This window comes from Corticium candelabrum, chromosome 22, assembly GCF_963422355.1.
Source record: "Corticium candelabrum chromosome 22, ooCorCand1.1, whole genome shotgun sequence".
NCBI lineage: Eukaryota > Metazoa > Porifera > Homoscleromorpha > Homosclerophorida > Plakinidae > Corticium > Corticium candelabrum.
Window position 1 is genome coordinate 2,071,549 of NC_085106.1, and position 12,343 is coordinate 2,083,891.

General features: G+C 42.4%; 1 protein-coding gene across 1 annotated transcript in view; it reads left to right on the top strand.

The window, feature by feature from the left end:
• Window positions 1-298: 298 nt before the first annotated feature.
• LOC134197163 (non-lysosomal glucosylceramidase-like) overlaps window positions 299-12,343 on the top strand; it is a 16,710-nt gene continuing 4,665 nt past the window's right edge. Inside the window, exons 1-25 of the mRNA XM_062666436.1 lie at window positions 299-684; window positions 749-838; window positions 911-966; window positions 1,046-1,147; window positions 1,203-1,279; window positions 1,978-2,083; window positions 2,314-2,411; window positions 2,474-2,560; window positions 2,629-2,771; window positions 2,830-2,896; window positions 3,112-3,160; window positions 3,227-3,303; window positions 3,359-3,477; window positions 3,550-3,612; window positions 3,678-3,715; window positions 3,779-3,878; window positions 3,937-4,067; window positions 4,136-4,203; window positions 4,260-4,314; window positions 7,505-7,582; window positions 7,642-7,771; window positions 8,168-8,264; window positions 8,338-8,428; window positions 8,486-8,522; window positions 8,597-8,726. Of these exons, the coding sequence (XP_062522420.1) occupies window positions 475-684; window positions 749-838; window positions 911-966; window positions 1,046-1,147; window positions 1,203-1,279; window positions 1,978-2,083; window positions 2,314-2,411; window positions 2,474-2,560; window positions 2,629-2,771; window positions 2,830-2,896; window positions 3,112-3,160; window positions 3,227-3,303; window positions 3,359-3,477; window positions 3,550-3,612; window positions 3,678-3,715; window positions 3,779-3,878; window positions 3,937-4,067; window positions 4,136-4,203; window positions 4,260-4,314; window positions 7,505-7,582; window positions 7,642-7,771; window positions 8,168-8,264; window positions 8,338-8,428; window positions 8,486-8,522; window positions 8,597-8,726 (2,299 nt within the window). The 5' untranslated portion in view covers window positions 299-474. The remainder of the gene's footprint in view (window positions 685-748; window positions 839-910; window positions 967-1,045; window positions 1,148-1,202; window positions 1,280-1,977; window positions 2,084-2,313; window positions 2,412-2,473; window positions 2,561-2,628; window positions 2,772-2,829; window positions 2,897-3,111; window positions 3,161-3,226; window positions 3,304-3,358; window positions 3,478-3,549; window positions 3,613-3,677; window positions 3,716-3,778; window positions 3,879-3,936; window positions 4,068-4,135; window positions 4,204-4,259; window positions 4,315-7,504; window positions 7,583-7,641; window positions 7,772-8,167; window positions 8,265-8,337; window positions 8,429-8,485; window positions 8,523-8,596; window positions 8,727-12,343) is intronic.

Consider the following 12,343-nt stretch of genomic DNA (forward strand, 5'->3'; position numbering starts at 1 on the left):
GACGGTCAGTGCATGGCGTGAGGACGATACGAAGACATTTGGATAAACGAAAACACTAGACTAGGAGCAAGATTTTTAGCGCAGCTAGACTTGTAGATCGAATTATCCATCTATGGATAGTTTGTACTGATTGTATCAGCGATTGCGTAAAGCAACGTTACGTAAACATGATATTGTTTACATGTTAGACCACACTGGGTCTGTTTTGTAAGTTCTACTGAAACATTTTGTATACTCAATCATCTATTTGTATAGATTAAATCACGTGCTTGACGGTCTTGTTGTCTCGTGACCAGCTGTATTGAAGAGTAGCCCCTCCTTCAGTCACAGACACTCTCGCTGTCTCTCTAATTAGTTAGTGAGAGCTGCAGCGTGTTCAACTACATCAGTGTTTAACGACAGCGGCGCAACCGTTTTGCGTATAGCAGCTTGCTTTACTATCGAGTTCTGCAACTGTTCTGTAGAGCTGAGACGATGCGGGGTCTCGTTGTCTACGTTCAGTCAACATGCGGTACCGAGTTGGCCAATCGTGACAACTTGACTGTCGAGCTTCGAGATATCAGCGCTAGTTGGGAGCTTGTCTTCTACAATGTCTTACAGCAGGTAGCTTCGCGATGCGGCCAGCGTAAGAAGGACATTCAAGTGACGCTTCGGTACGTGGACGACGAAGGAGACCTCGTGACGGTAGGTCACATGATTAGATCGATGACTCGAGTACCGATGTAGCTGATATCTGACTCGTTGTCAGGTAAACAGTGACCGCGAATGGCGGGAAGCTCTCAAACTAGCCGGCAGAGAAGAGGTCGAGTGTGTGGCGATAAATCTAGTGGCCACAACGGTCAGTCTAGCTTAGTATACCTTAAATAACTCAAACACATACATCTCCTAAGTAAAAATCTTTGACCTCTAGGTGCTGAGGAAAGAGTCCGGAAAGAGAAATGTATGCAGTCCGCTTTCGTGTGGCAGGTTAGTAGAACACTAGCTTCGAATTCAAATGGTTTGTGACTGCATGCATGATAACTAACCGTATTACTAACTATTGAAGTGCCATCTCTTCGTGTTGTCCTCGAACTCAACCGTCGGGCTTGGGGTTTGAGCAAACTATGCCAAATGAAACGTTTCTCGGTCAGCAAATACCTTCAAATGTGTAAGAAATCGTTGAACGTTTATATATAATTGAATACAGCAGTTTTCTTTTGCAGATTGAATCCTAACCAGGCGGACTACAAGTATACCGGTGAAGCTCTGCGAGCGGTCACTCTTCCTCTGGGGCCAATAGGTGAGATGTGTACGTCACTGTTGCCGCATGGCCTGTACGTAGTCTGGCCAACTGGCGCTAGGGCGCCACAGGTGGCACCAGAGGCTAGTCTTGGGCACCAAGCAAGCAAAGATTTGGCACCAAGGCTTGAACCCAGTCAAGCAGATGGTGACGTCACAACTGTGACTGCAGAGCAGTGATTCCGTGAACACAATTAAGGCATCACTATAATGTCAACCAATTGTCTGTTCGTGTACCTGCCTACATGTCTGTCTGCATGCATGTATGTATGTATGTATGTGGCTCAATTGGTTAGAGTGTGCAGTTGGAGATTGGCAACATCAGGGACCTTCGGGTCGTGTGTGTGTGTGTGTGTGTGTGTGTGTGTGTGTGTGTGTGTGTGTGTGTGTGTGTGTGTGTGTGTGTGTGTGTGTGTGTGTGTGTGTGTGTGTGTGTGTGTGTGTGTGTGTGTGTGTGTGTGTGTGTACAAGTATATGTATAAATGTGTGTGTGTACATACTAAGTGAGTATGTAACTATGCATGTGTAGACAGATAGCTTCAAACAAGTATCGTGCAGGTGTGTACACGTAGGCGTGTCATTTCCACTGGACACCACTGGTGCCACAACAAAGCACCAGCCTTATCCAAACTTGGTCCCCTTGCATAGAGAGTCATGTATGTACCCAGTACGCTCATTCTATTTTTCTGTGTACACCAGGTGGTGGCTCGATTGCTCTTGCTGGCGACGGAGGGCTACGTCAGTGGCAAGTATGCAACAGAGTCTGTCATCTAGCCCATGTGCCAGACTCCTTTTTCGCCATCAGGTATATATACGTATGTATACAAATAATATCACAAAATCATATTTATAAATTGTACTACAAATTATGTTATAAGTTGTATTATAATTATTGCATTATATAATTATAATAAAATTGTATGTAAATTGTATTAGATGCTGTTCCTACATATAAAAAATAAAAAAAATAAATTGTATTAAATAAATAATTATTGTGGCCGATACTCTGTATTACTTGTTACTTTTATACTCTAGAGTCGACGTAGGCTCTACCAGTAAGGCAGCTGTTCTCCAGTCACCTACCCTTTACGATGATACGGGATTCAAACCTGAAAACTACATCACAGATCATGGTTTATAGCGCACGTTAGATACTAACACAACACACTAACCCCCATTGTATTTGTTGACCCAGTTGTGCCTGCTGCTTCAAAGCAGCTGCTCTCCAAACTTCCAGGAGTGAAAGAGATCGAAATAACCGCTAGATATCCAATTGTTGAAAGTAAGAAAATTGACGTTTGAGGCAAAAAATTAAATAATTATTTAGAACCACGATATGTAAATGTATAGTTGATTACACAAGTGGTGAGGTACCCGTTCAGATTCACACAGAAGCATTCAACCCATGCATACCACTCGATTCTAAAAATAGTGGGATTCCAGTCATTGTGTTTAACTTCACAGTGACCAACACAAACAGCAGCACAGCAAAGGTTTGCTTATTAGTTTGCTGACTATAAGAAAGGAGTTGGTAGTATTGCATTTTTGTAGGTGTCTCTACTTGGTTCTTTGCAGAATTTTGTCGGATGGGATGGAGCGACAGACATACAAAATGAAGGTATGAACATAAAACTGTTTCAGGAATATCAATGCATTGGACACACGCACACACACACACACACGCACACACACACACACACACACACACACACACACACACTGTCACAGACAGACAGACAGACAGACAGACAGACAGACAGACAGACACACTCACACACACACACGCGCGCACACACACACACAGGAAGCAAATTAATCACAATTCTATTACAGTTATGTACACTGGATATGGAGGAAACACTAATTCTCTACTGAATCAGAAGTAACAAATTTGAAATAATATACTTGACTTTTTCATTGCCACTCGACTCTCTGTCTGTATCTTTAGTGGCATGACAGCAATTGATATGTCCAATGCCAGTCTGTACTCAATGGATGCGTTCAATGGACACATTTCATTAGCCAGTAAATTTGCATTCTCACTTATTGACCTAGCATGTGACACTTCCTGCTTGTTTAGCATTTCATGGCACTGCAGACGTCGTCACCAATTTGTTACAGTTTGATAATGTTACCGACTTGTGGAAAGATTTCACCACAACGGGCCTGCCAGGATCAGGCCAGTCAGGACCATCACCAGTAAGGCAGCTTAATTAAATGGCAATAGAAATAGTGTGTATAATTGATATAAAAATGGTGCCTATACAACAGAGTGGAAAAACGTGGAATGGAGCACTGGCACTGACTAGAGAAATTCCAGCGAATACATCTCAAGTTAATAAATTAATAAAAAATTTGTGAATGTGTGGTTGATATTATGTTTACTGGTTTTTTATTAGACGTTCACATTTCTGCTTGCTTGGCATTTTCCACACAGGTTTATGGTTTGGTGCGAAGAAATTTGGAAACTATACGAATGCAGACTGCATTGATGTTTCAGGTATGTCAACTGGTCACAAGCTGGATTTGGAATTAAAGACAAAATGACCCAATTCTACATCGGAAATCAATACGCCAATTTCTGGAAAGACATCACCGAGGCAATACGTTACAATGTAGAGTTACGATTTTTATCTGAATGACAGTTGTGCTACACAGGTGCTCGACTACACTCAAACAAATTTTGCTATGCTTGTAGCACAGACGAGGATGTTGAGAGATGCCATGTATAAGTCCACCCTGCCCTGGCAGGTCGTCGACAGTGCAGCAGCAAGAATGATGGTATTCAGGTGAGCGAGCGTTTTCCGACTCTGTATACACAACTTTTACACATGCGCTACTATTTCTAATATTTTAGGTCTCCGACTTGTATGTGGCATGCTGATGGTAATCTGTATGGATTTGAGGGCTGTAGTGCAAAAAACGGTACATACCAATTGCCCATGTTTTGTTGTTTGTGTACAAACTCTGCACTGCTGCAGGATGCTGTCCACTGAATTGCACTCATGTGTGGAACTACGAGATGGCACTATCAAGGTAACATATTAAGCCTATAATTACCAATAAAATAAATTGTAAATAATTATTTAATAATATTATTTAATTATTGATATTTTAATCATTAATATTATTGATTATTGAATAATATTAGTTAATTATTATCAATTTTATTAATTTTTAAATAATGTTACTTAATTATTGATATTAATTATTTAATAAATATTTTTATTTATTAATATTATTGATTATTGGATACTATTATTTAATTACTATTAATTCTATTAATTATTTAATAATATTATTTTATTATTGATATTAATTATTTAATAAATATTTTTAATTGTTGTGCTCAACCAGATCAGTCTGGTTTGTAAAGTCTATTACAAGTACCAGAAGCAAACCCTGCTTCAGAAGTACTTAGACCATCATGGCTGTCTAGAAAGAAGACATGACTTTACGAAGAATCCGAGTAGATCCCAGAAGCACTGTTTTCTGTAAGTACTGCAGGTTGTGATGACCTGGAATGATGTCCAGCCACCGTGCAATACCTGCATGCACTGTGCCCAAAGCTCCCAAGACCACCGGAATCACCAGTGTTTGACAATGCCACATGCGGCTTATCTCCACTCGCAAGTCGCTGTACTTTGCCAACTTCTCAGCATGTTTCTTGCCAATGTTGCCATCAGCAGGACAGCTGATATTAATAAGAAGACAAGTGTTTGTCTTCCTATTTCTAAGACAGATGTCTGGACGATTGGCTTTGATCTTCCTGGCAGTGGGGATGGTGGTATCCCACATCATAGTAATGTCATCTGTCTCCACAAGCCTATCAGGATGATGCCGGTACCATCTGCTCTCTACTGAAACCCCAAAATGGCGAAAAACATCCCAGTGAATGATGGAGGTCACTTGATTGTGTCGATCAGTGTAGTCCATCGGTGCCAAAGCACTACAGCCTGCCACAATGTGGTCGACTGTTTCCAGGCCTACACTGCACATGCGGCAAGTAGGACTGACATCATGATGTAGAATCTTGTGCTCATAGTACCGAGTCCGAAGAGCTTGGTCTTGAGCAGCAACAACCAGTCCCTCAGTTGCAGCAGGAAGATTCGCTGCCTTTAGCCATCCGTAGGTCTCTTTCATGTCCACAGGCGGTTGCTCAGTGAGACGACAATACTGCCTGTGCATAGGCTTCCCGCTCCAGGATCGCACAGGAAGAGAACTGCAACACGTACGGTAATGTCTCGCATCTGTTTCAGGCGCTTGCTCGAAGCCACCTTCAACCGAGATGGATGCATTCCTGTGTAAGTTCTGTGACTTGTCGTCTGAAGCAAGACTCCTCCGCAGCTGTGCAGTAAAGCGACAAGCCATGCGCTTGATCGAGTGTGAAGATTTTCCAGAGTCACACTCCCGTATCATCTGCATGAAAGGATCAGAACTGTCAGCAAGGTAACAGTTCAGCCTCACAATACAAGATTGATATGTCGACTCAATCTGTTGTAACCCCCTACCCCCATCACTGCAAGGAGCGTACAGTCGGTCAACGTCTGCAGCAGGATGGTGGACACCGTGCATAGAGAGGAGCTTTCTGGTCCGTCGATCGAGCTGCTGCAGGTCCGTACACCCCCAATGAATGACGCCAAAACCGTAAGTGAGAACCGGTAGTGCAAACCCATTGATGGCTAGAATCTTGTTCCGACCATACAACTCAGCCCGGAGAACCATCTTCACTCTGCGCAAGTACTTGCGACGGAGTCTTTCCCGCATCATGCTGTGCTGAATACCGTTACTCTCATCTACACCCAAGTACTTGTAGACTTGACCCGGTTCCAGACAGTTGATGGTGTCCGTTTTTCCTACCGTCACTCCAGAGTTGTGTCCAGATAGCCTGTCGTTGACAAAGTGTGCAACAGCACATTTGTCCAGACCAAACTTCATCTGGATGTCATCAGAGAAGGCACAAACCGTGTGCAACAACCCGTCCAACTGATCAGAGTTTCTTCCATACAGCTTCAGATCATCCATGTAAAGTAGATGACTGATGAACTGACGTTTGGCAGTCTCACCATGCCCAGTGGTCATCCGGTAGCCGTAACCGGTTCTGTTCAGCTCCTTGCTTAGAGGATTGAGAGCCATACAGAAGAGAAGTGGAGAAAGTGAGTCACCTTGGAAAATACCCCTCCTGATCTGCATAAGCCTTGTCTTGATCGTATTGTTCCCGCAAGAAAGCACCATCGATGTCCTCCAACTCTTCATCACTCGTGACAAGAACCTGCACAAGACTGGACTGATCTTATGCAGCTGAAGGCATTGGAGCAACCAACTGTGTGGCACGCTGTCATAGGCTTTCTGGTAGTCCACGCAAGCCATGCTCAAGCTCTTGTGCCTGGTCCTACAGTCTTCGGTAAGCAGCTTGTTGATCAACAGCTGATCCTTTGCACCAAAAGATCCCTGTCAACAACTCTTCTGCTCCGGAGCCATGAGGTTTCTCTGATCCAAATGCCCTGTAATCCTCTGCCTGATGACTGAGGTGAGGGTCTTATAGAAGACAGACAGACACGTGATAGGCTGGTAATTTTTGGCCTGGTCAGTCTTGTCATTGTTAGGAATCAGAGTGGTTATTCCTTGAGACAACCAGTCGGGTACAGAGTCTGGATTCTGAACCAGCAGGTTGTAGTTACGAGTCAGATCAGTGTGAAGACACGTGACATGCTTGACCCAGAAACCATAAACCTTGTCTGGACCAGGAGACTTCCAGTTCTCCATCCTTTTGAGACATGATGTGACCTCATTGTCTGAGATAGGTAACCACTGCTGCTCATCTTTCCGGTGCGTCTCGCCATCGGTTTGACGTCTCAGCCAGAAGGCAGACTCATTGTTATGTACCTCAGTTTCTAGGATACCACCCCAATATTATTGATTATTAGATAATATTATTTAATTATTAATTATTTAATAAATATTTTTAATTATTAATATTATTGATTATTAGATAATATATTTAATTATTAATTAATATTAATTATTTTATAAATATTTTTAATTATTAATATTATTGATTATTAGATAATATATTTAATTATTAATATTAATTATTTAATAAATATTTTTAATTATTAATATTAATTATTTAATAAATATTTTTAACTATTACTATTAAATATTATGTAATACAACTATTTAAATATCTAAATATATAAATATTGTTAATACCCGTTTTTATCAGACTCTATCCTGACCTTGAAAGGACAATGCGTGGTGTTGATCTCCAAGAACAGATTTCTCCCAACAGCATCATTCCCAGGTTACATACATGCTATTGATGCATTTTCTATACGGTTTTCGCAAGAGTGATTTTGGCAGTCGAACTACAGTTCCACTGGAATTGCGGCGTCAGTGGTCATTCTGGCCAAATTATACTGACATTAGTCAAGCATCGACAGCCATATGTGTTGATGGAGAAATTGGCACTGTCAATAAGACGTACAGAGAGGTACCCAATGTGTTCCATTGTGTTCATCTTGCTATTCTTTATTCTGTTTGTCTAGCTGTGTTGAGATTGTACACACACACACACACACACACACACACACACACACACACACACACACACACACACACACACACACACCACACACACGTGCACACACACACCACACACACACATGCACACACACACACACACACACACGTACATGCACACACCCATGCACACACACACACACACACACACACACACACACACACCACAGACACACACCACACGCACACACACACACACACACACACACACACACACACACACACACACACACACACACACACACACACACTCACACCCTTTATCTACATAGTTTAATTAAATTGTAATGTATTAACCTGTATATAGGTACTGCAAGGAGCACCAAAGGATTGGTTTGACAAGCAATGGCCGCAAGTAAAGAAAGTCATGCAGAGATGGATGTCGAGTCTAGACGATGGAACCGGTCAGACTTGAAACATCTATACGATATCCAATTAATTAATTAATTAATTAATTATTTAATTAATGTTGTGTAGGTGTGGTGAGAGGCCCGCAACCAAATACATATGACTGTGCAGTGTATGGAGTTAATACGTTTATTGGCACTCAATACCTTTGCGCTCTTCGGTATATTAAAAATATTCGAATTCAACAACAAAAAATAATATCAACTTTTGTTTGTAGAGCTGCTGAGGAAATGGCCAAATTGCAAGGAGACATGGTATGTGGATATTAATTGAGAGTTGATTATTATTGTGATTGGATGGTATTGGTCTTGTGTGTTTGGTTTTTTAGGCGTTGGCGAAGACGTATCATGATCGATTTACATTGGGAAGTGCACAGCTAGATAAACTCTGTTTCACGAATGGAAAGTGGTACACTCAAGTGGTTGATTCTGCCCATGCTGTCAATGTTATGAGTGATGGTAAACATGCTGAATAATGATGCATATGACTTGAGATGAAGACAGATAGACAGACAGACAGACAGACAGACAGACAGACAGAAGGACAGATAGACAGACAGACAGACAGACAGACAGACGGATGGACAGACGGACAGATAGACAGATGAACAGACAGACAGACAGACAGACAGATTGTTTTATTGATTTTAAACTTTAAGGATACAACAAGCAAATCTTCGAAAGTATACAAATCCACCTCAGTCCATTACTTTGTTCATCCATTCAGACCTAATGGATTAAAAACTGAATATCTCTATCTCTAAATTTGTCTATCTCTACTTGACCATGTGACAGGTGAGATATTTTCCGTAAGATTACTTGGCTGTTACATGCCTGTAATAGAACAGAAAGGTGTTGTCTCCAGTCAGTGAGAAATTCTGCTGCTGTTTTGGTATCTCCAATAACTTTTGCCTTTTTTGCCAGTTCTTGTAGACACTTTTGCTGACTCGCCCCAGCGACCAAAATGTTCAAAGACTAGAGGGGGAGTGTGGGTGTTGAGCCACTCAGCAAACTTCCTGTTCATATTTTTCCATTTTTTCATTTTTCTTTCCTCTCTTCAGTGCTGCAGAGTCATCTACCTGCCTTGCTTGTTTGAATATCTTTCCCAGACTCCAATCAAAAACACAATATCTGGACGATTTTCTGACTGTGCATACCTGTTTCGTAGTTCTTTGTGGTGAAATATTTGGAACTTGTTAGGACATTTACTGCAACATGACAAAATAGTGTTGTGCTCCCGAACCAGCCCACCTCCATGTTTGCAGATAACAGACATACATACATACATACATACATACATACATACAGACAGACAGACAGACAGACAGCTTCTCGACTTGTTGCTCTCTCGAAGCCATCTGGTGATGTGAGGCCAATCGCAGTCGGTGAGTGTATCAGGCGGCTCACGGATAAGACTTTGTGTCTACAAAAGAAAGAATCTTTTTCATCTTTCCTCTCTCCCCTCCAACATGGAGTAGCGGTTGAAGGAGGACCAGAGCTTATTGTACATCATATTAGTCTACTTCTGGAATCTAATCCTGATTGGGTCATCTTAAAAACGGACTTGAAAAATGCCTTCAACTCGGTATCACGATCCCATCTATTACCTGAAGTTGCAAAAGCATTCCCCGACATCTACCAACATGTCCATCAAATGTATGCGGTTTCAGTCCTTTGGTTTTCAATGACGGGAAAATTGCTCACATTCTGCAGTCCGAGGAAGGAATCCACCAAGGGTACCCCATTGCACCATGCTATTTTCTGTCGCCTTGCATCCATTTCTTTTGTACCTCCAGAAGAACCACCCAGCCACCCGTGTCCTAGCCTATTTGGACGATATGTTTTTATTGGGCCAATGGAGGATGTTTTATTATGCTTGAACGATGGAGTCTAGCTTAAAAGAAATTGGTCTCAACATAGCAATCGAGAAATGTGAGTTTCTGTGCAATGGTCTCTCAGACCATCCCCATCTCGATAGAGCTATTCGAGTTGTGTCTTCTGGAACAATCATATTGGGGATTTCCATTGGTCATCAACACTATGTCACCGAGACTTGTTTGCAATTTGCTAAAGGAAGACAAGGTCTATGTGACGAGCTTGCTCCCTTGAATGACCCCCAGTCTGGTATGCTAATTCTACGCTATTGCTACACAAATCGAATAAATCACCTTGCTCGCTCAGTGTATCCCACTCTGCTGAAACCCGCTACCAGGTTCCATGATGAGCTAACGAAAGCAACTTTTCGGCAATTGGTCTGTTGCCACAATATAGGGGAGCAACAGTGGCTGCAAGCAACATTGCCAATCTAGAACGGTGGGTTTGGCATGTCCTCAAGGGTGTCAACGTGTCCAATCGCGTTTGTATCAAGTTGGGCCCATTCTCTAGCTCACATCCCTCAATCATTTGGTGGTCTCACAGACTTAGTCAAAAATATCTCCCGTGCAGTCCAACATCCAGGTCACAACAGATCAATCGCCTCTCACCTTTTGCAGGCCATGCTAGAAAATAAGAGCCCTGGTGATCTTATCAACAACCCGAAAAAGCTACAGCAAAAGCTAAACTTGGAGCAAATGGAACAAATTGTGTCCTCTATTCTCTCAAACCCACTATCTCAGCACTCAGCTGCTCGGTTCAGGTTGCTACAGGGACTTGGTGCAGGCGCATGGCTTGACTCAATACCTTCTTCTGCAAAGCTTGCATTAAAACCCAGCGATTTTTGCTTAGCAATGCGCATGAGGTTGGGTCTTGAAATGCCCCTCGGTTCTGTTGTCCCTATATGCGAATGCGGCAAAGACATTGATAAAGATGGCTATCACCTTCTCATATGTAAGACCGGCGGTGGGCCAATATGGACTCACGAGACATTGACTAGTGTTTGGAGTGACTGCCTACAGCATTTGAAGATGTCCCATCAGCGAGAACCGAGGAATCTTTATGTTAATAGTGACGACCGCCCCGACATCCTTGTCTTTGACGCTCAACAGGGTTGTGACATTGAGCTGGACATCTCAGTGGCCCACTCATGGACACTACGTGTGATCTCTTGAGCAGCTCAGGAAGACGGCGTGGCTGCAGCTACCCGTGAGGTCAAGAAATCAGAGAAATATGCTAGAGAAAGGGATGTCTGGGGCCTCCCCTCCAACTGCATTCCATTAGTGTTCAAACACTTCGGACGTTGGGGCTCAGAGGCAGCTCAATTCCTGCACCGCCTGTCACTTCAGTCTATAGATGCAGACGGAAGAAAGAACAGTCGTGATTTTAAGACATTCTGGCGTAGATGCATGTCGGTAGCTTTGCAAAAGATGTAATGCTAGCGTCATTAGCAGAAAGTTAGCAAGGCTTGGACATTCTAAGATCTTTACAGTTGACAGTTCATTTGCATGTAGTTAAATTATGGCGTCGGCCGTTTGGGCCAGACTAGAATGTAATAGTGTTGTTCTTTGAAAATATATGTATTGACAGACAGACAGACAGACAGACAGACAGACAGACAGACAGACAGACAGACAAACGAACAGACGGACAAACAAATACTAAATGTTGATAGGTAGGTAAGAGACAAACGGACAGACAGACAGACAGACAAACAGACAGACAGCATGTTCTCTAATGGCTAGAGGTGACTTGCCTCTTGAGATTGCCAAACTGCTCTCAGCATCAAGATTGATAGCTCTGCCTAAATGCAACGGAGACATTCGTCCCATTGCTATCGGTGAATGCTTACGACGTATCACAGCTAGAGTCATCTGTCGTCAAAAAAGAGAGACCTTTGCTGATTACTTCTGTCCAATACAACATGGTGTGTCAACTCCAAGTGGTTCTGAGCTTGTTGCTCACCACATTAAATTGCTTTTCGAGCGTAACAGTGACTGGGTTGCTATAAAAACAGACTTGAAAAATGCATTCAATTCAATCAGCAGGAAAGAGTTGTTACAACAGTGCCGTTTTGCATTTCAAGATATGTCAAAGCATGTGTACCAGATGTACTTGATTTCAGTTCACTAGTCGCCTTGCAGAATGGTCAACCGGTTTTGCTACAATCTGAGGTTGGGGTTCACCAAGGTGACCCATTAGGT